This window comes from Mercenaria mercenaria, chromosome 16 (genome assembly GCF_021730395.1).
Source record: "Mercenaria mercenaria strain notata chromosome 16, MADL_Memer_1, whole genome shotgun sequence".
Lineage (NCBI taxonomy): Eukaryota > Metazoa > Mollusca > Bivalvia > Venerida > Veneridae > Mercenaria > Mercenaria mercenaria.
The window spans coordinates 42,092,850-42,120,675 of NC_069376.1; the positions used below are offsets into that span (position 1 = coordinate 42,092,850).

General features: G+C 33.4%; 3 protein-coding genes across 4 annotated transcripts; all 3 read right to left on the reverse strand.

Annotated features, from left to right (window-relative positions):
• Positions 1 to 2,035: 2,035 nt before the first annotated feature.
• Positions 2,036 to 15,003, reverse strand: LOC123556694 (putative leucine-rich repeat-containing protein DDB_G0290503). Of its 2 annotated transcripts, XM_053526842.1 has the most exons (7): positions 14,950 to 15,003; positions 6,931 to 8,665; positions 6,399 to 6,573; positions 6,038 to 6,118; positions 5,151 to 5,240; positions 4,800 to 4,904; positions 2,036 to 3,058 (listed from the first exon to the last, which is right to left on the reverse strand). In XM_053526842.1, exons 2-7 carry the CDS (start codon positions 8,571 to 8,573, stop codon positions 2,870 to 2,872), a joined length of 2,283 nt encoding a protein of 760 aa, XP_053382817.1. In that variant the 5' UTR covers positions 8,574 to 8,665; positions 14,950 to 15,003; the 3' UTR covers positions 2,036 to 2,869. The 2 variants fall into 2 exon arrangements, with proteins under 2 accessions (XP_053382817.1, XP_053382818.1); XM_053526843.1 differs by lacking the exon at positions 5,151 to 5,240.
• Positions 15,004 to 17,784: 2,781 nt separating this feature from the next.
• On the reverse strand, positions 17,785 to 19,964 carry LOC128549660 (uncharacterized). The gene is made up of 2 exons (XM_053526844.1): positions 18,530 to 19,964; positions 17,785 to 18,019 (listed from the first exon to the last, which is right to left on the reverse strand). The coding sequence occupies exons 1-2, from the start codon at positions 19,908 to 19,910 to the stop codon at positions 17,844 to 17,846; spliced, it is 1,557 nt and encodes a 518-aa protein (XP_053382819.1). The 5' UTR covers positions 19,911 to 19,964; the 3' UTR covers positions 17,785 to 17,843.
• Positions 19,965 to 19,986: 22 nt separating this feature from the next.
• LOC123541028 (uncharacterized) lies at positions 19,987 to 27,175 on the reverse strand. Its single transcript, XM_045326372.2, has 2 exons — positions 27,064 to 27,175; positions 19,987 to 20,555 (listed from the first exon to the last, which is right to left on the reverse strand). Exons 1-2 carry the CDS (start codon positions 27,095 to 27,097, stop codon positions 19,987 to 19,989), a joined length of 603 nt encoding a protein of 200 aa, XP_045182307.2. The 5' UTR covers positions 27,098 to 27,175.
• Positions 27,176 to 27,826: the final 651 nt, after the last annotated feature.

Sequence of the window (27,826 nt, forward strand, 5' to 3'; positions counted from 1 at the left end):
TCTGGTTTAAAACATAAATATCTAAATTTCCTGTTAAATGTATTGATATCCAGGTTTCGGCTGAAAGGGATGTTTCTTTTAAATTGAAATTTAGTCATATTATGGATATTAGAATATGAGGTTTCATTTCAGAACTATCATAAAAATGCAAATACAAGCGTGGGGTGAGGGGGAATGGGAGGGTGCGTGGGGTGAGATGCCCATGTCGGGAGTCGCACCTGGGCCGCGGCGGTAATAAAACACTTCGATTAAGACAGTCGACTTCGACTAAAGCGTTACAAACGCTTTTCAATTTCCTTAGTATTGAATTAGTAAAATAATCAACTAATGTTCATGTGTTTCTATAAGATAAGGTCTGTCGGAAATTCAGTTTCAAAGCTTTCTTAAGAAATAAAAGCATTAATTTCCTTATGCCCCCTTTACTTTATTTTTTGTTGTATGATCTGGAGGCCAGTCCCTCTGAATTCTAGTTTTTGTATTTTTTATTTAATATTTGTCCAAAGTTTGAACAATAATCAATAACTAATATAACAATCCGTTGGTTTTTATAACCTCCGTTTATGATTATTTATTGATTATTGATATTCAGTAACAAAATGATGTTTTTCTTAACTACATCTATGTAGTTACGCATGATATCTATTTGGGCACCTGTATCACTATGTAGTTACGCATGATATCTATTTGGGCACCTGTATCACTATGTAGTTACGCATGATATCTACTTGAGTACCTGTATCACTATGTAGTTACGCATGATATCTACTTTGGTACCTGTATCACTATGTAGTTACGCATGATATCTACTTGGGTACCTGTATCACTATGTAGTTACGCATGATATCTATTTGGGCACCTGTATCACTATGTAGTTACGCATGATATCTATTTGGGCACCTGTATCACTATGTAGTTACGCATGATATCTACTTGGGTACCTGTATCACAAACATATGCTTAGCTGTAAGTTCCACTATGGTATGGATGGTACTGCAGAGCATTTTCAAGTCGAAACAAAAAAATTCAAAAGCCAATAATACCAAAATGACTTATAGACAACAAACTGTGATTTCAAAAGCGTATAACGTTTATACAAAGTACAACTTGAAAATCTGTACGCTATACATTTAATAAACACTCTTACTTTTATACAATTTCAACATATCGCTTAAATACTTACTTACCTTGAGATTCGCTAACTGTCATTCTTTATACAATCGAAATAAATCATCAAATAATTGTTTTTGGTAGTTTCATTTTCTCCGCGACCTTCGATGTTTACAAATGGCGTGTCGATTCAAAGGGCGATAAATTATCAATCATTTAATTTTTTTTAAAGAAACGGAATTGCAAAACACGGAAATGTTTATAAATGTCACTTCATTTTTTTCTTGTGGCCAGGTAGAGTATTATTGAAAACAAGAAATGCATTAATTGCCGCGAACACGTGGTAACGTCCACTATTTTTTTTTTTTTTGTGACGTAACTTTAATCGATGTTTTCTCAAATGACGTAACGCCGAATTTGGACCCAAAATGTCATGGTGCGTCACATATAATGATATGAAAACACTAATAACGACGACAAAAATGATAGTGAGTATAATAGCTTATCATCTTTTCTACTGGTTTATGAAATTGTTTACCAACTCCGAAAATAAAAAAGCAAAATTATTCGGTTATCAATTTAGAAGGTTCCTTCTTTCTTTCTTTTATAAACACAAAAAATATCTGTGTTAAAATTGGTGGATACTTATATAATCCAGTCGTATACTGAAACATTGAAAGTGAATGAGGGTATGGCTACAACTGGAGATAGTCCCAATTTTTATTCGTGTTTGATATAAGACTCACGTGCCGGGAAATATTAAGATCCCTTGATGGGTGTGGCCAAATAAAGACCATTTTAACCTTTGATCTCCAGCCGCGACGACCGTCTTGGTTTTGCACCTTAGAGTTATATTAAAATGGATAGCAGCGTTACTTGGCAGAAACATTTTACTTTCCATTTCATAGTGTTATGAACCGAGAACAGAGCTCTAAAACGCTTAATTTTGCTATCAAAATGAACTCACTAAACATCTGATTACAAGAAAAAAGAGAACTAAAGTACATAGAAGCAAAATTGAATCTTACTTTACTTTAAATGTAAACATTTGTTTGGATGCCTATCAAGCGTTCTATGTTCAAGGAGAAAGAGACAGAGTTACACTCGAAAACAATTAGGACACAAGAAATTATCTAGAAAAGAAGGTCTTGTGACCAAAATTACTGATAATCTACCAATTTTAAAATAATGTACAATAACTTCAACACAATTATCATAGATGAATGCATTCCTTAGAAGTTAATAAACTCGTTTAGTATTTTTTGTATAATAAAGATTTAATTGTAACAGAAAGGCGATTTCTAAATTTCAAATGTACTTTCTTTTTTGTACTAGCAATTATGTGTAGTTTATAAATTAGTTCCAAGTTCCAGTGTTAAAATGATAGGTGATGTTTCTCTTTCTGAATAAGTATTAGCATCAAATTAGCTTGTAAAATCTATGTTTATGAAATTTATTTTTCTGCCGGACAGCAATATAATAATAATCTATTAACATAAAAACTGTGTATAAACGCTTTATTGATAAATCATATGTTACTATTGAGTTAGTGTAATGATTTTAATGAATGAGTCAAACATCTTTTATGTGGTAATTTGAGAAAATTGCATTTTATCATTTTGTTGTTCGTGCAAAACACCTATGCACGTGATCGCTTGAATCAATTTAATATTTTGATATTTCCTGAACCATTCTTTCAGTTTGATTCAGTTTGATTTCTATATATTTAGTTAACTGCTAGTACTTTAAACGTAGTCTACTTTTATGTCTTGCAATACCCCTGGGCCACACCTTTCGCCAATACTGGACCACCTTCGTGTAAAAGAAGAGCAGGCCAGACTACATAATCGACGTGTGTTCCGCTTCTTGCGTAGGGTTTTAACAAGTCGTCTGTATTTAAATTTGAACCTTTTCCTGGCTCCGGAGCAAATACAATAGGTGGATCTTGGATCTGTAAGTATTGAATTGAAATGTAGAGAAATGCAGGTTTCAGAAGGAATTGTAAAATATAAAACTAATCAATGAAATACAATATAAAACTAGAGCTGTTTTTGAGAAAAGTGAATGTCTCCCACAACTTCTTAATCATCTAAGTAGCAGGTCTTTATATACTGTATACTCACTACAATTCAAGGGCCAGAACTCCAAATGCCTAGACCGATTTGGCTCATTATCGAACTTGTCCGAGGTCTTATGGTCAAACATATTTTGTTCAAATTTGGTGAAGATCGGATGAGAAATGCTCGACTTAGAGTTCGGACAAGAGCAAAAAGGCCGATTTCCGGTAATTCAAGGGCCGTAACTCCATAATGCCGGAATCGATTTAGCTAGTTATCGAATATGACCAAGGTCTTAAAGTCAAACACATTTTATTCAAGCATGGTGAATATCGGATGAGAAATGTTTGACTTAGAGTGCAGACAAGATTTAAAAGGACGATTTTTCTGTAATTCAAGGGCCGTAACTCCAAAATGCCTGAACTGATTGGCTAGTTATCAAACTTGGTTGATGTCTCATGGTCAAACACATTTTGTTCAAGTTTGGTGAAGATCGGATGAGAAGTATTTTACTTGAGAGAGCGGACAAGAGTAAAAAGGCCCATTTTAATTCGATGGCCGTAACTCCAAGATGCCTTGACCGATTCCACAAGTTATCGAACTTGGCCGAGGTCTTATGGTTAAACACATTTTGTTTAAGTTTGGTGAAGATCAAATGAGAAATGTTAGACTTTGAGTGCGGACAAGCTTTGTAACAGACGCGCGCACACACACACAGACACACACACACACACAGACTGGAGTAAATCAATATGTCTCCCACACCACTGTGTGGTGGGACAAATAACTATTTATGAAAAACGTTTTCAAACATGTTTAAGTTGTCAGTATATAGGAATTACAACAGTTTCTGAAAACGAATAATATATAGTCAAAGCAGTCTGTACAGAACACCCTTAGAGAACAAAATATTTGTTGTTGGTTTTTTTTTGTTGTTGTTGTTGACGACAGGTAGTCTGTGACACAAGTAACTGTGCATTGTTGTTAAAATGAAGAAAAACAGTGGCCTTTATAAGAAAGCTTTTTTATAGAAGTAACCTTAATTATCAAAGGTTAGAATTCACATTGCTTGTGGAAGAAATTAAAATATATCTTCTACAGGCTACAGCATGTGTTTGTTTTAAAGTAAATAAATAAATAAATTCATTACATTGTTGATATCTAAAATTGGAATTGCCCCCAAAAGAGGACCAGGTCACTGTGATCTAGATCTCACCGAGATCTTTCTAATGGTATAAAACACTCATTTTTGGCCAAAATGACAGATAGCATATAACGGTTCTCGGGCGACGGTATGTCGAGAAAGATTCTTTAACGTTTTGAATATGATCCTCGAACCATGAAAGCAGTATATTATAACGTTTCTTTAAATGTGTGACTTATACTTAGTATATGGACACGTGATTTATGTGATTTATGTAAGGTATCATGTAATTACGAAACATAATGACATCAAACTGAACATAGACGGGAGCACGAAAGGATTTAATACAATGTATTATCTTTCGAGACAAACTTGTATGATTTATTCGAGGTCTAAGCAGAATAGGTTTCTTCGCTGGAGCTGCTTTGTAGACACTTTATACCCTACCGCCCAAACAGTACTTAACAATATAGAAAAATATCAATACAAACCACCATATACCAGCAAACTTCAAGACATTCTGTTGTAAATGAACTGACTGGTAGCGCTGCTCTTATTGTCTTATCCGTTGACTGGTTAATATGTGACATATATATCTGAAAGCAAACTTAGACAAGAAACAAAGAGCACGCCAAAATTGTTTTGTCGTTATCTTGTAACATAGTAATTATTATAATATAGATGCTACTTCTTCATGCAACTGATTTTCAGTGAAACAGGGTCATGGCGAAACAATTATATTTTACTGTTTTCTTAAGCATAAAACTATATACTTATATTTAAAATTTTATCAGATTAAATGTATTTGAATGAATCTAAATTCATAAAGTCTATATCCTTACCAGATATAAATTTCTTATTGCCACAGATGGCATTGTCTTTCGGCAATCTTTTAAGAGGTTACCCTGATCAGTCGATATACCCTCATCTTCCTGTTAATAAACTGATACATAATTAAGATATCCTAGGATGCGTAGATTTGTAAAGTTCTTTGACAGTAAATTAAAGTGACAGTATTACGATAGGATATTTCTATGAAAAACTACCTAAAACGCAGAACATATCCAAATCCTGGGTCCCCGCTCTTTCCTTCAAGCCACCATCATTACTGATCGAAAAGAGCTCAATGACACGCAAAGGACCAATCTATAGCAAGTAGAATATTGCTTCAGTCGCTTCTCAATAATTGCAGAAATGAGCTTAACAGTCACAGAAACGTTGGGTAAATAAGCCAGTTGAGCACTTAGAAGCTTGCGTATTTGAAACAAAAACTGTTAGGATCTTGACACTGGAAATATTTCATGAACTGGATAAATGTTAATATTCATTTTTAGAGAGAATGGATGCATTGTTTTGGAGTTAATGATGAGTGATGGCATATTTTGCATTGGACACTTTTCTAATATTGAGATAGTACTATTCATAGGCCCTTTTCAATGGCATATCACTTTGGGCTGTCTGTCCCTGTCCTCTCATAGCAAGAGCAGAGCGAGTCACTTTCTAGCTTTTTCAAGTTTTACTTGTGTTGTTAAGCTAGTGGACAACCGGAAATAACGTATACGTATTCTCCGTATGCGACTTCGGCATTCTTCGGTTTTACGGTACATCATGTACACATTACACCATACTAACGTGCTAAGAATGCTATCTTGCCTGGCGAAAATGCATGATAAAGCAATTAAAACACGTTTCTTTAACATGATACATGATAAAATATTAACAAGCATACCTTATCGTTTGATAATGCTAGCAAACGTTGTAAATCCTCCATTTGTTCATAGGCTTTGTTTCTGCAGAAAATCATGGCATCCTATAGGAATAATTAAAACACCACTTTAGAAATGTCAATGCGTTAAAGATTTGTCAAATCTTTTCATTTTCCAAAAATGTAAGTAATCCAAATGAGATTTCGGGTGTAAGTAGTATTGTACAATTTTTCCGATATATTTTTAATTAATCTCTTATTTTCAAAATTTCGTTTTCCATAGATTAAAACGGAACGCGTCTCTAACAAATTATAAGTCTATACACAAGATTCGAGTACACATAAGTTGCTGCATTAAAAATCGTTATATATGCTAAATGATAACCTTCAAAATCTGTAGAAGTGCTGCGACTGCATTTTCCTCTGTTTTGAATTGTTTTTCAAGAATGTCGAATGCATCAGTCCATTGATCCTCATACAATTCAGCATATCTTTCAGAAAGTTTTGTTGGACGATTCTTGTCGCTAAGGTCAGCAATGTTCGGGTTATTATCTGCCAGCCTTTGATATATATGGTATGTAAGTAAATTACCTTTACATGTCGTTAAAATATACAGTTAATGAAATAAATCTTACAGACGTGTTTCAGTTGTATTATGCATCAGTGTTCAGCTGTTACTATGACGAAACCGTACCGTCATTTGAAGTTACTGACGTTCAGTAAAGGAATAATAATATCTTAACAAACTTTATTTAAAAGGCAATACTTATACTTTATATAAGCACTGTTCAATTGTTTAAGAGTTTTTAACATTTTTGTCAAAGTTTTGTAAAATTGTCATTTTTTCTTAAAATAAAAATGTTATTAGGACTTCAGTACAAAGATGTAAAACAAAACATTCATTTGTGTATGTTTACCTTGTTTTTCTTTCTTCAAGCTCAGTTTTTGTTTCGTGCAGTTTGGTCAAAGTCTGATCCAGTTCATCTGTCAATTTGGTAATTTTCCTTTCCATTTCCGTAACATCTCTGTTTGCCCCTTTTCTCACAGGAACGCCAATCGTTTCACTGTTTAATACTTCCTCTAGACGTTTAATTTTCATATCGCGATGTTCAATATCGTCCCCCAGGACCTTAACTTTCTTCTTTAGCGACGCGATGATTCCTTCCATTTCAGATTCCTTTTCTTGCATCTTGTCAAAAGCATGTTGCCGCTGATCTCTCTCTTTGTACAACTGACACTCTTTTTCTTTAACTTTCTTTTCCAAAAGTTCATTCCTATCAATTGTTTCCTTCTTTTTGTAGCCTAGGTCTTTTATCGTCATATCACGATGTTCGACCTCATTTTCAAGATCCTGTGTCTTTTTCTTTAGTGAAGCAATGATTTCATTCATTTCGGACTCTTTCCTATCTAGTGTCTTTTTCAGCTGATGTCTCAGGTCAGAAATTTGGCCATCTTTTTGTCTCATCACAGTGTTTGATTGCCGTCCATCTCCGTCATTTGTTGAGGTTCTCTTACCATCTAACATTTTCTCTAGAGTTTTTACTTTCTCATTACAGCGCTCAACCTCTGCTTGAAGATGTTGATTCGTCAAATCACGATGTTTTACATCATTTTCAAGATCCTGCGTCTTTTTCTTTAGCGAAGCAATGATTTTATTCATTTCGGACTCTTTCCTATCTAGTGTCTGTTTCAGCTGATGTCTCAGATCTAGTATTTGTTCATCGTTTTGTTCCATCACACGGTAAGCTTGCCGTTCATTTCCGTCATTTGTCGCGTTTCGTTTACTATCTAACATTTTCTCTAGAGTTTTTACTTTCTCATTACAGCGCTCAATCTCTGCTTGAAGATGTTGATTCTTCTCCTTTAGCAAACTCACGGCTTTATCCATTTTCGCCTCTGTTTCTTGCAATTTCGTCAACATGTTGTGAAGCGTTCCGCTTTGTTCAGAGAACTGGGCATCTTTTTTCTCCACGGTGTTTTTTAGAAGTTCTTTACACTGACTGATTTCGACCATTTTACTATCAAGTGTTATTTCCAGCTCCCCTAATTTTTTATCACGACACTTTATCTTTGCCTCTTGTAAAGCAATGTGTTTTTTAAGTTCAGTCTGTTTATAACAATATGTGTGCAAAATTTGTCGCATCTGTTCTTTTTCTTTAATCTCATTGCCTTGATACTCTAGTTTTACTTTTAGTTGCATGATAATTTCAGACATGGCATACTCTTTTTCGTGCAATTTAGTCTTAGTTTGTTGTAGCTGATAATATAACTGATCATTTTGTTCTTGCAACTTACAAACTAATCGTGCATTTCTATCCTGTCTACGGTCTAATCTCTCCTCAAGCGGTCTAATTTCACTCTCACGTTGATGTATTTTTCTTGTCTGTCTGAAGTGATCTGCAGCACTTGCTTCTTGCTGTTCAGAGGATTGCAGCAGACAATAAGTAGATTTGTTTTCAATAGATGCACTAAGTCCTCTTTGATAGATGTTGCATTCTGATCGCAAGAAACATCCTTCCTTACGATAATTTTCTCTTCCAACAGTTCCAATTCGTTCCATTTTTCTCCGCGGGAATATGTTGAACTATGTTCTTTCCATCATTAACGACAAAATCTACACCAGTTGCACTGCGCCTTCAATCCGATGTTAAACTAATAGAACGAAACAAAACAACAACAGAGTGTTTATTATAGACATTTTATGTCGGTCAATATTCCATTACAACGCATATTAGGAAAACCGTCACCCCAAGAGCTACTGTTACCGTTACACAGGCATTTCCTGCCTAGAAACGGTTAACACCCAATATGGTTTCACCAAGCAATTAAGAGTATGTTACGGTTATATATTGTGTTTTTAATTTAGGGAAAATTTGAGAGCGGCGTGGTGGCTTAGTCAGGAGAAATCTTGAATTGTATTTCGAGTGTTCTCCTTCGAGCCTCGGCATTGCAAAACACTATTTGCGTCCTTAATGCAACGATAATCATTTTCTTTTTAAAAGTCTTGCTTTATCTTAATCTGAACAGACTTGTTTATTTATGTTACTAAAGAGCAACCAGGGTAAGAAGGTGCTTTTTACTTGTTTTTCAGGTTTAATTTAAAGATACAATACTAAGAACAATAGAGTTTAGTTTACTCAATTCTGTATTCCAATTTATCTGAACTTATATTATGTACAACATAAAACCATGTATAATCACAATAAATGATACGCCGGCTAGGTACGCTACGGAGATTTCAAATAGAAAATGAAAAAAAGAATTCAACTGCAAACGCCATACATCTTTAGAATATATCAACAAATCATCACATAATTCATCATATGTAAGTTATAAAACGTCGGAAACATGTCATTTGTCCAAACAACTAACAGGACAAAACTAACTTAAATGTAGAAGAAACCTCTCAAAGTAAATACACCGAGGTTCATTCTGTTTCTCTTTTATTTCGTGAAATATAGCGAGTCAAAGCTGTCATCATTTCATATAGCACTGTGCCCAGACATTTGTTGAAGATTATACATTTTTTTGTGTTCAAAACAAAATTTTTGAATTAAAAGGAAAAAATTAAAATTAAAAGTTTGAATTACTTCCCGTTCCTATTCAAGAATATACATGTTTTGAGTCTTAAATGAGACCATAATTCAGCTGTTTGATACCATCAGACAAGCGCATGAAGCAAAGTTGTTGTGATCCGAGACATTTACTTTATTTATTTAAGTCAAATTAGAGCATGTCTCGTATTTCTAGATTTCCTTGTGACAAAGAATTATTGCATGATAATGGAAAATCTTTTGTTCTTATCTTCAAGTTAGTGTTTTGCATATCAGTTATCTTAGGCAAATCAAAGTCTATAATATTTTACAAATAAATGAGAAGTAAAGATAAAAGGCCCGAGATGAAACCAAAAATACCAAAAATACACGTGTAAGGAAGTTTTTCAGTGAAATCATTTTAAAGTGTTTCTAAATATTAAAATGTATCATATCAATTTAGTGATATGATACGCATAATTTGTTGCGTAAATTACATGAAAAATACATAGTCTGCCTATATATCCAAAAAAGAGGCCTAGAAATTGCCTTTGATGGCATTTTTTGTTAATGCCCGACAGCCATATTCATTGTTAACTTTATAAAAACTGGAAACTTTTCAGGGGGGCTGTCGCCTTCTAAGGGTCATAGTAAGGTCACAGCACAAGGTCAAAGGTCAGTAAGTGCATTTTTGTTAAAAACTTCAGATTCTCGCCATTTTTGCTACATTTTAATACAAACTTGTAATTTTTCGGTTATAATTATGAATCTGAGAATTAAAATGAATTACTTCAAATACATTTATTGCATTTGAGACAGGCAAAATTCAAAACGACTAAAGTTATTTCTATAAAATAAGCTTAACTTTTCGTACGCTCTGATATTTTTGTTCATTTATGGAAGTTATCTTTCTCATGCTTCTAAAATTTCCGTTTTCAGGCTAACAATTTCCATAAAGTCTAGCTAGTTATCTGTATGATAGTCTGTATGAACAGTACAGGCAGAAAAAATTCTATGGCGCATATTTTATAAAGACTAGTACAGTCAAACTTCTTTTGCTCGAATTCGAATTATCGAATTACTACTTTTGACTCGAACTCAGCGTCAAGTCTGTATTATGTCTTCTTCACGTTGGCTTGTACTTACACATTTTGCTTGCCCCGCCGAGCTCTAGCGAACATAGTTTGACTGTATTAACTGTTGACAGATCTAAAGATTCCTTCGGAAGCATAGAACTCAAGGACGTAAAAATAGCAAACTCGGTTTGATTAAGTCTGTATGTGTGATAGTATGAAATGTGCAAATTCTCTGAAGCATGATCTAAAATGGTCTACGTTGTCAATGAAAACTCTATTCCAGCGGTTTACGCATGTGTTGTAGCAATTTAATGAATGTGTGGGCTTTACTACCTATGTAGAAAAATCAAGCCATATCAGTGTAAATATAAATATTAGATATCCGCAAATGTTACGTTTTTGTGGTTGTGTGTTTTTGTTTTTCATTCCATTGGCATGAAAATGGTACTTTTCATATTTTTGAACCAGCTGAGAAAATATTTCTTTGCACATTAACAATGGCTATTATAAGAACTGATAACCACTCTTCAAGTGTTTTCAATATCTACAATTTTGTAACTATTTGTTTATGTTGATTCTATAGATGTCAGAACTTCAGAAATGCTTGATAATGTCAGTGAATTTGATATTGGTGATAAAACCCAGTAGAGTAAAGTTAGCAATGTATCACACAGGAATCTACTGATGTTATAAAATAAACAAATGTGAGCTGACGCTAGTATAGCCTTAAACGTGTAAAAATAAATACATTGTCAATTAAATTCAGTGCGGAATGCTAGAATGAACTACTCTTATATAGAAATAACTTCTTACCCTTATATAAAAAAAATGAATAAACCCCATAACACTTCACAAGCAATAGACGTCTTAGTCTGACATATTCAATCGGCATTAATTGTTTATTATAAATCAATTGTTTTGAAATTCAAATCTCTTCTTCATGCTCTTCCTCATCCTGCAGGAAGTTATTTTAAGCATTGTATATCTCTTGGCAACTATCGCACCACCATATTTCATCATTTTGATTAGTTGAACCATCATATGTCAGTGATCATGAAAATATCGGAGGGTATAACTTCAATATTTCATTGAATGAGCCTCAATATGTTACTATTATATAAAACATCTAAAGCAACCTTCTGATATTTTAATACCTTTATTTTTACATTTTTATTTGTAAAACATCTTAATGACTAATGTTTCAGTGTCAAGATACTAGGCAAAGCGTTGTTTTCACAATGTTATCAACGACTTCCTGTCTGAAACCAAGTGTCAAATCTGTAAATTGCTACGATCTGATTCGTTTTCTACTTTTGTTTTAAACAGCAAGTGAGTGTAGAAGCAAAGCAAAAGATAAAAAGCATCGAAACAGAAATAGCGTGTTGAATTTTCAGAATAAGATGATGCAAATATCGCATTAAGAGCTTCGGTGATAGAAAATCTAGTTCTTGAAATGCGCTACTTAATTGCAAATACATAAAATACGATGATAAATGCCTGACTGATAGTAACAAATGAACTTTATTACAGCAAATCAAGGGAATAGTGTATAGATGCACTATGTTGTGGCCAATATTTCAGTTATTCTCCAAAAATCAAATCAAATCAAATCAAATATAGTTTATTAGAATGGTCCTATTTAACCATCATCGCATGGACAAATTAACATAAATATATATCATATAATGAATCATCACCAGATTTGAAATCATTTCTTTAGGGGCTGGAGAAGAATTCCATATTATATATGTCACTTTCAACAGTATTTCAGTCATTTAACGGCGGTCAATTAACCTAATCAGTGTTCTGGGGTCGCTACAAGTAGAAGCCTTTTCCCCGCATATAACTGACAACTTCTCCATATGATTCAGAAGTGGAGGACGAAATTACTCCTGACAATGTCTATTATCAAATCGTCATGGAGAACATACACCTCTCCCAGGGATCGAACTCATGACCTCGCGATCCTTAGATCTGCGCTCCACTTATTAAGCTTAAAATACTTGGTTGTATACATGACAGTAAAGTGATTTTAACTGTTTATGTGAGAATTTTATACATTTATATGTAATTCATTTTCCCCTGTAGTCTTCTTCCTCAAACCTATCATATTTTCTCTTTCATACGAATTTCTCAAAAGGTGTACGATATGTAAATATTCCTTTTATAGTCAGTTCAAAGCTTGAATTCAAATTTTATTGCCGCCTGAAATGCAAGAAATGCATTAGCAGTGTCATTTTATAATCATTTGCTCAACAATTCTTTTAACTCTGCATCCGACTTTTGTTTTTACCTCTGCCAAATTTTGACAGATTTGAATGAAAATTGGATACATTGTTTAATGACAAGTTCAATTAAATAGGCGATATCAATTGTGCGTACATTCGTTGTGCCATGACAGTTCAAATAAGGTACACCCCCACCCCCACCCTACTCCCCAAAAATGTCACAGAATGAATGCAACCTGGTGCTAGTCTGTATGCGGCAAGTACTGCAATCTGCTGGATTAATCAATTTTGTCATTAATGTGGTGTCATTAATGACATCACAAACCTGATAAAGAATTAACATGTTCATATTGAAAATATTGAAGGATGTTCCATTACAACCAAACAGAGTTGAACATTCAGAATATAATAATTTGAAATTCATTGAATTAATAGGATCAAAGTGTACTACTGTGATTTGAAATTTACTAATTATGTGACTTTTAATTTAAGGGTTACCTTATTGTAACCTTTACAAATGAATTTACATCAGGCTATGATCTTTTTTATGTTATATTATAACAAAATAATCATTTAACATTGTGTAAAACATTCATTTAAATCTGTCAAAATTTGGCGATAGAGGGAAAAAGCAAGTGTGGATTTAGTATATTATTAATATACGCACCATTTTGCTACCTTTAATAACTTAGAAGTCATTTTTAAAAATTCAGATTTGACCTTGACACGTCTGTGACCTTGAAATCACACTGAAATAACCCTGGGATACGACAGTTCTAAAAACATTTCTCTAGTTCATCCACATATTAAGATTAGCAAACATGTAAAGTGAAACACACTTTGCCATCGTATGCCACTTTTCCCAGATATATATTATTCTATATAATATTATATATATATTATATATATTTTATATATTATCACTAGTTTTATTTACAAAATACTAAAGAGCGTTGAGACACAATATTTAAACCAGTTTAGATGGTATATGAAAATAAAACGAGTGCACAGTGGCATAGTTTATTTGTAAATGCACTTATTTGACCTTTGACCCCATTGTACTGTAATGAGGAACCCTAGAAGGCGACAGCCCCTTTTAAATTTCATGTTCGATCCTAAGGAACACTGTTATACTAATATCCGAGCATTAACAAAAAATGCCATCAGAAGTCACATTTTCCCAAGATATTGGCAGACTAACACGCCATACACGACGACATCATACTGCTTTCATGACGAACTATATGTATTCGGCGACTCACCTAAAGTCACATGTAGTGGAGGTCATTTCTTTAATTTTTTAGATCTGAGAGGTAAAAGTATGTTCGTCATGAATATATTGTTATCTCGTATCTTTTTGTCACTAATACAGTTCTTTTTTTCACCGGGAAATAGCTAATCAGAGACAATGTTCTGTTTATAGGTGTATGTTGCGGATTATTGTAAGCGGTCCGGTTGCTTAATTTTGAGAAAACCGAAACCGTATCCCTAGGCTCTGGCTCCGTGTCTCGGATATTCCTTTGCGTTCTTCCTAATGCGCCTTTAATCCTTAATAAAGATAACACTTGCTTTTAATCTGATTTACTTTGTATTATTTATGTTAAAAAAGAGAATACGGAGGTTTGTATTTCTTTACTTACATTAAAGATATATTACTAAGCGGAAGAAAAGAGATTGGCTAGAATTTCAAATTTGTATCCACCTTTTCTAGACACATGTTCTGTTATCAATAATGCATGTATAAATATAATAAATTATACACCAGCCGGGTACACCATCGATATTTCAAATCGAAAGAAGAAGTTATATCTGCAAATGTCATATATCTTTAAAAATAAAACTAATAAGAAACATAAATAATTCATCATTTGTAAGATATGTAATATCTGCAATATGCCAATACTTTATATAAAAACATATAAAAACGAAGTAAAAATGTGACTCCCGGGTCAGAAATCACGTCACGTTTCATGTATGACAAACTGTACGTACATGTATAATATAATTGTTTTCAGAAGAAAGTACTTGCCATGTAAACAGATACATATTAAGTAATGTACATTAGCTATCGAAAATAATATCATTAAAATGGTACTTACAATACAACCGTTTTTCACTAGTAATGCATGAAATAACGGTTAAGTGTACCTTGTTTATTGGCAACGACGATTTACTTCCTTTTCCAAATAATAGTTTATTTAACCTGTTCGATCAATTGGTATATTTGTGATATTATATTTCGAGTGTCGTTTAAAACTTGAGGTTGATTATATGATATAGAATTACGTTTCTTATATTAAAACAAGTATGTGTTGCTGAACAGTTTAATCATATTCAAGAAATAATGTTTAGAACATTTTGTTTTAACGTTATCAATACACCGAAAGAGGTTATACATCAACGGAATAATTATTCTGGTGACGAATAACCGATTTTGAGTGTATTAATTTAATAGGTTAAATACAACTTTGATATACATTTTTCAATTTTAATATGCCCTAAATCTAAAACAGTGGATAAATATAATAGCACTCTTTCTTAGTCGCAACATAAACATTGACGTCATCGCACTTTGACATGACGTCATTTTAGTGTTAGCGTATTGTAACAGCAAAAAGCATATTAGAATTCGTGATAATACATTATAATTTCAAATGCGATAAAAACATATTACATTATACCTTATTTATATAGCGCCCTTCGTTCGAACGCGCTTTGCAAAAGCAGTCAGCACGAAAATTCTTTACCAGTACAGACGCAGAGCGATCTGACAAGAAAAACAGAACATTTACAGGACAAAGAGACATTTGTTAAATACAGGCCTGTCAGGCTACCTTAGCCTGGCTTTTTGCGATAACATAATCTAGTCATTTAACGTGCTCGGTGTGTAGCACTGATACACACGAAGCAGTCTTTCTTAGATAAAACCAGGAAACATTTTAGTAAGGTGAGTGAGACTCAAGAGCACCTCCTCTGCTGGTGCCGTTGCAGTACCCGTTACAGTTGCCAAGGATACGCGGCAACGTCAGTTTCAAAAACGGGCTTTGGTGGTCAACTTTGACGTCTCGTGTACAAAAACAGGTTGGCTCTATTAGTACAAAATAACCTGCATCTTGTTTAAAATATGGTCAAGTTTACACATGCAAAATTTCAAGACGCTACTCGAAAGTTCGCAAAGTGTCGTGTTCTACCTTAATGGGTTATGCTTTTGTAGATAATCGTTACCTATCTGTGATCGCAAAGAACAACAATTTTAATAGTGTTTTGTCTTAGATTGGTAATTATTAGTAACTTTTCAGGTATCAATATTATGAATATGTGTTAATGTTACCTTTTAAAGGGAGATAATAATTGTGAAAACGATTTTGCCATGATATTGAAACTGTAACTGTTTTATTTGATTAAACGCCTATTTCTACGTAAAACATATTCAATGGCGTTTTACAAACATAAAAATGTTACGTCTAAAAATTATGACATTTTAAAGATGTATGGAATAAATGAGCATAAATATCATTGTGAATTTATTGTTAATTATTTGGTAAGTGTTAAACTAAAGATCAGGCATCAGATAAGATTGATAAAATATTAGAATATTAAGATACAGTAAGATAACTGTTTTGTTAGTAAGTAAGTAAAAGTGAAATATTGTGACATGTCAATAAGTTATTACAAACAACTGTATTATTGTATTTATGGTATAATTGTTCATATTCGAATGTATTTACACAGTAAAAATCATCCAGTTCATGTTACCGCAATCTATTCGAAATCTTAGTCACAGGCTCTAAAAGAGTGCAAAGTAATTTCTAAAATAGAGTTTTCACCTTCTTTTTGAAAACATCTAATGTGTCTGAGTTTCTTATTTCGAAGGTCAATTTGTTCCAGAGTTTAGGTCCAACAGTACCAAAACTTCTGTCGCTGAACGTTTTGCGCTGGTTGAAAGGAACAGCAAAACACCTTAGTAAAGGAATTTGAAGAACGCAAGTTCCTTGTCTGAGTTTGTTTTATGAGAAGTTTTGAAAGATTTTCCGAAGAATTTCCGACTGAACAATTATACATGTATGTGAGCATCTTGAATGTGATTCTGGCTTTGATGGGTAGCCAATGAAGACCATAGAGCGCTTGTTTAGAACTGTCATATTTTCTTCGATTTAGGACAAGTTTGGCACACATATATTCTGTTAAATTATCATGCATGAACATTCATAATTTCTGCGTTTGATAGAGAGGCACATGTGTCAAGTCTTGATCCAACAACTCGACCAAACTATATTTATTGTCAAAATAATTTCCTGTGTTATTACTGTTACTGGGCACTTCTGACTCTGTTGCATGCAGAGTCGAGGCTAATCTAAAATTCAGTTTAACTATGTAATGTTACATCAGCCCAAATATGGTCCCAAACCCCTGATAGATTTCACAAAGAAAAAACAAACAGAAAGCTTTGAGTCTGGATTTTTCTGCTAAAACATTTCGGATGGATGCTGACTCAAAGAGTTTACGCATTCGGACTTATTGAAATCCTCTTCTTTGTATCGGCGACAAGACTTTGAATTTTACCTGTATCACTGGTTTGATCAAATTTTGACCCTGTATAACTGTTGTATTGACAACCTAATTTTTCATTTATATTATTGGATCGTTTCACTGTATTTCACATGTAAGATTAGAAATCTGAAGATTTGCAATGGTAGGAAGACGCAATTCCACCTTACAATTATTTTAGTTGTCAACGTGCCGGTGACGATATGTAAATGATACACTTAAAATACGGATACAAAGCTAAATTTAATTTCCATTAATATCAACACAATGGTGATAAGATTGTTTAGTTTCGCTATGCATTTGACATTACCAGTATGTAAGCTTGTGCAGTTTATGTTACATGTTTTTCAGAGATATGATTGCTATATAATGAAGTGAAATGCAAGTTTTATTGCTGCACATCTTTTATTCATTTATATTTACAGTAAAGTCAAAATAGTTCGACCTATAAACGCGTGACAGTAAGAAAGTCAACTAAAGTCTGTAGCATCGCCTCTCCAGAGTCTGTGAGTATCCCTGTTTGTTTGTTTACTTTCACCAATTCAACTGAAGATATAAGCGGTGTCGCTAACGCCTCTGCCCTGTTGAAATAACCCGCCTTGGAATGGAATGCCACAAGACCTAAAATTTATTTTAACGACACATTTAAAATCATGCAGAATATATACCTTCAATTCTTTCACTATGTTCATCGTTTTGTTTGCTTACACTGTTTCTATCTAATCTTAAACAACCATTGATATTGCTTTACTATATTTTATCTTTATCCAAACTTTACGTTTTGGCTTTGATGATACTGTCGTATATAATTTCATTATTATTCTTACTCGCAAAATGTATTTTGAAATTCTTAAAGCAAATTAGTGCACACAGTTTCATTATTTTACAATAGTTAATTTCGTTTAATTTCGTTAAGTAAAAGCACCGTCTGGCGGCATATGTATTATTTACTTACGATTGCTAGTGAACTATTAGATTACAAAAATAAACTGGTTACAAAAAGAACTCAATTTATGAACAACAAATGCATGTATCAAACTTCTTTGATGTCTTTTTTTATTGCTTTTCTTGCTTCATGTCTTATGATTTTAATAAGATAGGTTATAACATAAAATGCTGTAGATTCATTACCTGCTGAGACGTAAGCTGCATAGAAACTCTTGTCATAATCACGAAGTTGTCGTCTGATAGATGACACCACTTTAGCTTTAGACAGGTCTCTATGATCTGTGAATGTACCGTGTACTAGTTCTGCATAAAACAGTGAGGTGTGTATAAACTCGTGGACAATTTGTTCGGCGTAGAATGGAATGGACCAATTGCTCAAAGCGCTCGGATCTAGCCAAATAATACCGAGAGCAGAACTCACAGTACCTCCGATATGAGCTCTATTTTCCGACTTGTAAATTGCGAAGCAAGCAACCAATTGATTAATAGTGATATATAGTTCTGGGTTTGTTTCCTGTATGAGCTTCATGGCTTCGTCAACTTTTTTTGTTATTTCTTTTTGTTCGTCTTGATTGAATAAATGATGACCTGCGTCAATGAAATCTTTACTGTTTTCGAGTAGGCCAGACCGGTTCATACCATCAATAAGATCCACATTGTTATCAAAACTGTAGATGACTTTACCTTCTGCGACAGGAATTTTGATGGTCTGCAATTTCTCAACGGCATTATAGAAGATTGTTTTCTGTATTTGAACAGGAACAGTTTCTTCGGTTAATCCAAACAGTCCAAGTCTTTGATTCATGAACCCTACTTTCAGGATAAATGGCCAAAACAGTTTTTGAAATATGTCCGTTGAACCGATAGTTTTTAATGCAGGTCTTGTTTTCATTTCTGGAAATGTTTCTCCGAACCACTGTCTTGATATATGGTCTTTTGTAAACAGCTGGACTATTCTTTTCCAATTTGTATAATAGGCAGAATTTTCTGTAGGGACACTGGGATATAATGATTTTGAAACTTCAAACCATTCATGTTTGAATACTTTATACTTGCTGTTACACATGTAAGAAGACACAAAATTTGTACCATTTTCCTTTTCCATATAGTTTGTTGTGTCATTGCCATATTGTGACATTTTCATTCTCACTGGCCCCGCAGAATTCCGTTTTTCTCTGCCATTGTCGAAACTGGTTTCGTCAATACGCAAGGCATCAGATATTTTCATTCTCACTGGCCCCGCAGATTTTCGCTTCTCTTTGCCATTGTCGAAACTGGTTTCGTCAATAAGCAATGCATCAGATATTTTCATTCTCACTGGCCCCGCAGAATTTCGCTTCTCTCTGCCACTGTCGAAACTGGTTTCGTCAATAAGCAATGCATCAGATATTTTCATTCTCACTGGCCCCGCAGAATTTCGCTTTTCTCTGCCATTGTCGAAACTGTTTTCGTCAATAAGCAATGCATCAGATATTTTCATTCTCACTGGCCCCGCAGATTTTCGCTTCTCTCTGCCATTGTCGAAACTGTTTTCGTCAATAAGCAATGCATCAGATATTTTCATTCTCACTGGCCCCGCAGATTTTCGCTTCTCTCTCCATTGTCGAAACTGGTTCGTCAATAAGCATGCATCAATATTTTCATCTCACTACTGGCCCCGCAGATTTTCGCTTCTCTCTGCCACTGTCGAAACTGGTTTCGTCAATAAGCAATGCATCAGATATTTTCATTCTCACTGGCCCCGCAGATTTTCGCTTCTCTCTGCCATTGTCGAAACTGGTTTCGTCAATAAGCAATGCATCAGATATTTTCATTCTCACTGGCCCCGCAGATTTTCGCTTCTCTCTGCCATTGTCGAAACTGGTTTCGTCAATAAGCAATGCATCAGATATTTTCATTCTCACTGGCCCCGCAGATTTTCGTTTCTGTCTGCCATTATCGAAACTGTTTTTGTCAATAAGCAGTGCATCAGATATTTTCATTCTCACAGGCTCCGCAGATGCTCTTTTCTCTCTCTCACTTTGGGAACAACTCTCGTCAATTAGCAATGCATCAGTTATTTTTATTTGAACCGGTGTTAATGATTTCCTTCTTAGACGTTTAACTGCTTCGTCCGAGAAATCTCTGATATTGTAGTCAAAATATACATTGCGATATATTTTGATATTTCTGCGAAGGTCATTTACAAAGCTGTCAGCTTTGATCAAGCCTGAAATGGTGAGTAAATCAGCATATCAAGAATAGTTTCCTTTTGATATCAGCAATCAATATTTAAGCAATGTGACGTACAGTTGAAAACATTCGAAGAACATTTCACTCTACAAAGTATCATTATGTATAATTGTTAGCAATTGCAACATGACACTAACCAAACATATTTTGTGTTTTCAGTTGTCATGTCCAGAAATGAGACAGTGTTTTGAAGAGTATTGTCCCTTGATTATTAAACCAAGTTGTTAAATTTGATTGTTTCCCTTTATACCATTTTAACGAGAGTAATGTATGTAAATGGATGAGACAATAATAAACAAATATATATACTTATCCATAATTTAGATTTTAACTTAAAAGTGTTTAGACAAGAGCCGTAATAATTGTCCCTAGCCGCGGGGCATGTCAGACAATTAGATACTAATCCAGTTAGTTACCATAATATACAGAAATATGTCAACGCGTTATTTGACGATGCTTGATTGGGGTTTATCATGTACAGATATGCAATAATTACAATAACTGCAGCCGAATAATATGTTTTCATATTTGCCCATTTTAAGTGAAGTATTTGTAAAAAAGAGGGAACTCGGAAAGAAAGTAAACAGCAAAATTTGATGAATGTTTTAATGTGAATATTTCTTTCATTGTCCATGTGTTGTATTTACATGTACAATATACTAGTATTCAAGTTTAACTATGAACATGTAATTCTAAATGTTAATCAACATTATATTATGTTATGTTTCAATGCAGTAAATAATTCTAGTAGTGAAAATTAGTATTAAATGAATTAAAAAAAGAAATATTTTTTATTTAAACATGTAATCTATAATATATTTTTAGCCATTGATTTTTGAAAAAAAATGACGATTATTGTCATCACTTGAGCGTTGTCGCGTCGGCGTCGCGTCGGCGTCGGCGTCGCGTTGCCTGGTTAAGTTTATGTTTAGTCAGCTTTTCTCCTAACTATCAAAGCTATTGCTTGAAACTTGAATACTTGTTCACATCATAAGCTGACCTGTATAGCAAGAAACAAACTCCACTTGCTTTTGCAAGATTTATGCCCCTTTTGTACTTAGAAAATATCAGATTTGGTTAAGTTTTATGTTAGGTCAACTTTTCTCCAAACTGTCAAGCTATTGCTTTGAAACTTGAATACTTTCACCATCAAAGCTGACCCTGTACAGCAAGAAACATAACTCCATCTTGCTTTTTGCAAGATTTATTGCCCCTTTTGGACTTAGAAAATCAGTTTTCTTGGTTAAGTTTTATGTTAAGTCAGCTTTTATCCTAAACTATCAAAACTATTGCTTAAAACTTGCAACACTTGTTCACCATCATAGTTGACCCTGTACAGCAAGAAACTTAAGTCCATCCTGCTTTTTGCAAGATTATGGCCCTTTTGGACTAGAAAATATCAGATTCTTGTTAAGTTTTATGTTTAGTCAACTTTTTCTCTTAAAACTATCAAAGCTATTGCTTTGAAACTTGCAACACTTGTTCACCATCATAAGCTGACCCTGTACAGCAAGCAGCGTAATCCACCTGATTTTGCAATATTATTGCCCCTTTTGGACTTGAAAATCATTTCTTGGTTGAGTATTATGTTTAAGTCAACTTTTCTCATAAACTATCAAAGCTATGCTTTAAACTTGCAACAGTTTTTCAGCATCATAAGTGACACTGTACATCAAGAAACATAACTCTATCCTGCTTTTTGCAAGAATGATGGCCCTTTTTAGACTTAGAAAATCATGGGTAGGACAATATTTCTATTATACAAAAAAAATCAGATGAGCGTCAGCACCCGCAAGGCGGTGCTCTTGTTTATATTTAATCTGACAAAGTAATGACATTAAACACGGAATTAGATTGACACACATGTCTTCAGACTTGTACCAGTTTATCCGATGTCATCAGTACACGTGTACTTAGATGGAAAAACATTTCCAAATTAGTACATTCAGAGATATTCAAACGTTTAGGGAAGCAAGAAGACATAAAAATAACTTATAAAAAATCTCATTGAAAGAAAGATTAAGCCAGCAAATTGGCTTAGATTTCTGGGTATGGTTCGCTTCAGAGATTCAGAGAGTAGCACAATGTAAGATATTTTGAAGTTAGAGAATGAAACTGTTTATCTTGGTATTATAGGTGCACCTTTCTCACTCAAGGTAATATGCGTCAACGGACTGTTACGAAATTTTCACAATTAAAACATGACTATATTTCCGATAGACTAGAATTTTTTTCTGTTCTCTGTTATTCTGAATTTTTGCTCCTGTAAATTTTCAAACATGACCACTAACGTATTTTTTTTTTCAGCAAAGCGCAAAATGAGGTACTTGAAAGGTTTTTAAGTAGCTTTTTTAAATTACAGCAAAAACACGGCAAAAAATCTTTATTTTCAAGTTTGTGTTAACGTTATCACTCTAATGATATATAACTTGTCAGGTTTATTTCGACTTCACGGTTTATGAGCGCAAAACAGATAAAAATCAAGTTTGAGTTTCACCAAAACTTTTGCGTGAAAACACCTATATTTAAGAAACTGCTAGACAGATATTTGGATAATTTGAACTAGCGTACAAAATTTTAATCGCTATTGAATTCTTTAAAGAAAAATGGGAGACACCCTTTTAGATTTCGCTCTATTTACCGTGGCGCTTCCTCTATCCCCAGTAAAAAATAACGTTTTTGTTCTTACTACGTAAATTTCCATTAGTTCTAATTCAGTTCCTGTTTCTACAGGTGAATATAATGAAATATTATCCCAACAATGATAAAATGAAAATGTTATTCTATGGCACTTTTTAAACAGATGAATCTGTGCGAGAAAATGTTCTAAACATGACAAAAAATGTAAACTGGCCTTATTATAGCCAGCAATTTTGCCACAGTGTCTGCAAATTGTAATTAAAGTTCCTTTTGAAATGAGTAAAGGAGTTTACGTTGTTTTTCGAAATACTTAATACCAGTTTTGCCTATTTTTGCTTATTTGCTGTGTCAATTTGCTCAATGCATGTATATAAAATTCAATGGAATTCCAGTTCGTGAATACCAAACTACAAAAATATAGAACAGAAATGGTTGGAAGTTCGATCTCTAGTATTTTGAAGAGTCCGGGATTTGTCACAGAATTTTATGTAAGGTGTTCACACTGCATAGTTACACTCGTAGTACTTGACATGCAGATACACTGACCCTTGACTACTAGCGGAAGAGTCAACAGAACAGTCTGCAGCAAGTTTGAACATGCATACGTGTTATCTTTTGATTGAAGACAATGATAACAAAACGATTTTAAACTTTTGATTTATACTGATTACTTTAACAAAACACTTTTTTGTTTATATATCCCGACAATTTTTTTAAAACATGCTACAAACTGCACTGATGTCATTTTGCGTCCTAGATTAGTACATGCGCTATATATCCCGACAAAAATAATAAACACCTGCTTGAAATTATGCAGTCAATTAAATAAATTACTCACAAAACGTGAGCATGGCTTTATTTGTTAATTTTATACTGCAGACATGTTTTACAAAGTCTCCATTTAAGTTTCTGACCACATTTACTTAATGAAGCTATCTGCTGTTCACATGCTTCCAACATCTTTAAGCTGAGAAATTTAAAACTGTAGTATTTGTATGGTTTGAACCTTTGTCTTCAGACACACTTTTATCGGTGTGAAGTCTGTAACAATTTAGAAGTCAACAATTTTTATTCAGTTTTAACTTTTATGGTTTTGACAGTTTTAAGTGACAGATATTGACAAATATTAAAATAAAGTATTAGTATGAATGACATAAGGAAATAAAATATAAAAGGAACCTAAAAATCATGTGTGTTAGAATAAACTTAAGAATAAGTCGTTCTATTTCAAAATTGCACCTTTAGCCACGATTATCTATTATTTCAATAGGACCTATATTAAAATTTCACAATACTCATTCATCGAAATTTTTATTGAGAACATATATCTTATGCGTGTTTTTGTATATCCATTGCATCTACGTCACACGAACAGGCCAACTGCACTTCCAGCGAAGAATTTTGAACTTTTGCCTGTTTCATCTCCAGCTTCCGGCTTGTGCACACAAGTCACGTGCAGTATTAATTTCTATAACGGTTCATTTTGTTTCTCAATTATACGTTCGACGGAATACAAAAGGAAGAGAGAAATACACTGACAAGGGAATATCCAGTACCAGCATGATTCATACCCGGTAATTATCAGTTCCATGACGAAGTCTTATATGAACATCAAAATATCAGGTAATAAAATATCTTAAAGATTGACTATATAAACGTTAAATTTAGAACTATAACATTTGCTTTGTGTATCAAATTGTGCTTGTTTGTAATATTATATTTACTTTTCTCCCTATGTTTTTCTGCTTATGTTTTAGCATTTCGACAAATATTCTTAAAGTCCTTAATTAAAATAAAGTTTGTTCAAGAATTGAATCTGTAGCTACAAATAAAAAAAAGAAAGTGCATTTCCTGTTGTCAATAAAAAACTGTTTGTATTTCTGTGTCATTAATAGGATAGCATTTTCTCTAAATCATTCGTTTATTTAAAAAATTTCATGAAACAACATCTTCGTTTTATTATTATTGGCATTTTAAAACATTATATCCACCAAAAGAAACAGGAACAGAAGTTAAATTAATGGCAATTTAAGAAATAAAAACAAAAACGTCTTCATTTAAAGTAGGGGTAGGGGAAGCCGCCACGGTAAATAGAGCAAAATCGAAAACAGTGACCCCGAATTTTTTAAGGAATGGATAGCTATTGAAATTTTGTACGCCAGTTCAAATTTATCCAAAATCTATCTGACAGTTTCTTAAAAATAGGCTCCTTTATGCAAAAGTTTGGGTGGAACTCAACGTCAGTTTTACGTGTTTTGCGTTCATAAATCATTTGCCTCCAATATGACGTCGAATTAAGCTTGACAAATTACATATCATTAACACAAACTTGGGTATAAAGAATTTTTGCCACATTTTTGTTGTATATATAAACGCTACTTAAGAAACCTGTCAAGCACCTCATTTTGCGCTATGCAAAAAAAATTGACGTTAGTGGTCATGTTTGAAGGTTTACAGTGGCAAAATGGAGAATAACACAGAACTGAAAAAATAAAATTCTATCGGAAACATCTTCATCTTTTATTTGTGAAAATTTCATTACAGTCCGTTGAAAATCGGTAGGTGTCGCATATTACCTTAACTAAGATTATTATTGTCCACTATATTTCCTTTTCTTTAGGATTTAATCACTTCAAGATAGATAAAATGTTATATATAAGTTTACGTGGCAATGCGATGTGCCCGAAAGTAAATGACATATGCACTGAAATCGTCCAAATTGGAAACCTTTCCAACCGACAACTTTTCATTCTTATTAATTGATAAATACCTATTATATGCCGTAAACTCTATATGCCTGTAACCTAAGACGTATCTCAAACCAAACTCATATATATCTTAAGGTTTAGGAGTATATCACCAAAACTCAGAAATATTTTATAAACGAACAACATCGTTACCAATATTTTACCTGACCATTACATGTTCTGCCGTACTGTCCCGTACTGAAAATATTCTGAAAAAAGTTGTCCCCCTTTGAAAATGAATGCCATTTGTAAAGAAATAAAAAGAAACAATCGCTGAAAACTGTATTCCACCTAGGTATGTGAAATTTCAACACTCGCACGCTATTACAAATGCAACAAAACAAACATGTGTAACAGTTCCTTGAAAATGGTGAGTTTTTAAAAGCGCTTGACTGTCTGGAAGTGGGGCCTGTTTAAACAGTTCTTTTTTTCGGAATTCAATGCTTATATCAGTATACTGACACTTGTTTTGTAGAGTAATATAAGTAATACACACGCTATCATTACATAAACAACAAAACAAGTGTCAGTATACTAATATAAACATTGAATTCCGAAAAAAAAGACTGCCTAAATGGGATCCACTTCCGGGCAGTCAAACGCCTTCAAAAACTCACCATTTTTAAAGAACTGTTACACAGGTTAGTTTTGATTCATTTGCAATCGCATGCGAGTGTTGAAATTTCACATAATTAAGTGGAACACAGTTTTCAGCAATTCATTATTTTTATTTCTTTACAAATGGCATTAATTTTCAAAGGGGGACAACTTTTTCAGAATATTTTCGGTACGGGACATTACGGCATAACATGTAATGGTTAAGTAAAATATTGGTAACGATGTTATTCGTTTATAAAATATTTCTGTGTTTTGGTGATATAGTCCTAAACCTTAAATCACTGAATGACTCTCGAAAATAAAATAATAATCTTATGATACGATGTGTTTAAGAAAAAAAGCCACATTTTGCTTCTAACGAAAAGCAACACCAATGCCGTTATTTTCGTATCTATTTCGACGTCATTATGATTGAAATCAGAAGCCTAGACGGATTTAAAAAATCTTGAAAAAATGCAACTAAAAGACAAAAGTACTTACTAAAAAGGCACACAATTAATAAGTGTTGAAGCATGTTGATGGATGTATTGAGAAGAAATCAGCTAAGAGTTCCTTATATATCATTAGTCTTATCATGCTTATCTCCAAAACCCGCATTTTTGATTTTGTAGGTAAGCAAAAATATGCGTTGTTGACATCAAACGCTCACGTTTTGAACCTGAATCGTGACTGTACTTTAAAGCATCACACTTATTGGAATCTTCTATTTACGTCATTATTTATTCTCCCCAAAATTTGTCAGTTTTAAATATTTATTTACAAAAGTAAAAAAGAAAATACGCTTTACAAGCTATGGTGTAACTGTTTAGTTCAAATTCGAATATATTTACTAAGATTAGTTATTTTTCTATTATAATGTTGTATGCCACTCTCTTTTCCGATGCTGCTGAGAACCATTTTCTTTTATTTTAAAATGGATCATCTTCATTATATAGCTAAGACGTGGTTACGCAAAATACCTTTACTTAAAGATTTATTTTGCCGAAATAATGAAAAGTAAGTCATGGCATTCAAAAATAAGTAAATCAGGTTATAACAAGTAACTTGGAGTTATTTAAATAAGTTGTGGACAAAGTTTGGACATTTCATGTTTTGGGTTTAATTTTTACCATAAATGTATGGATATATAAGTGGAAGGGTAAGCAAAAGTACTGATTAATCTCTAAATGGAATTGTTTGTATCATTTAAATTTGTTTTTATCGAGGACTGCAGTGTACCTTATGGACTATCAAATTGTTTGTC

Excerpts from the sequence above, each read along its gene's own strand:
- LOC123541028 (XM_045326372.2), bottom strand. The coding sequence starts at position 27,097 with ATGCTTCAACACTTATTAATTGTGTGCCTTTTTA. Across the intron at positions 20,556-27,063 it reads ATTAATTGTGTGCCTTTTTA|GCTTGATCAAAGCTGACAGC; the intron begins GTAAGTACTTTT and ends TCACCATTTCAG.
- LOC123556694 (XM_053526842.1), bottom strand. The coding sequence starts at position 8,573 with ATGGAACGAATTGGAACTGTTGGAAGAGAAAATTATCGTAAGGAAGGA. Across the intron at positions 6,119-6,398 it reads CACTTCTACAGATTTTGAAG|GATGCCATGATTTTCTGCAG; the intron begins GTTATCATTTAG and ends TTATTCCTATAG. Across the intron at positions 5,241-6,037 it reads TAGCATTATCAAACGATAAG|GAAGATGAGGGTATATCGAC; the intron begins GTATGCTTGTTA and ends GTTTATTAACAG.
- LOC128549660 (XM_053526844.1), bottom strand. The coding sequence starts at position 19,910 with ATGAAAATATCTGATGCATTGCTTATTGACGAAAACAGTTTCGACAAT. Across the intron at positions 18,020-18,529 it reads TGCAGCTTACGTCTCAGCAG|GTCTTGTGGCATTCCATTCC; the intron begins GTAATGAATCTA and ends AATAAATTTTAG.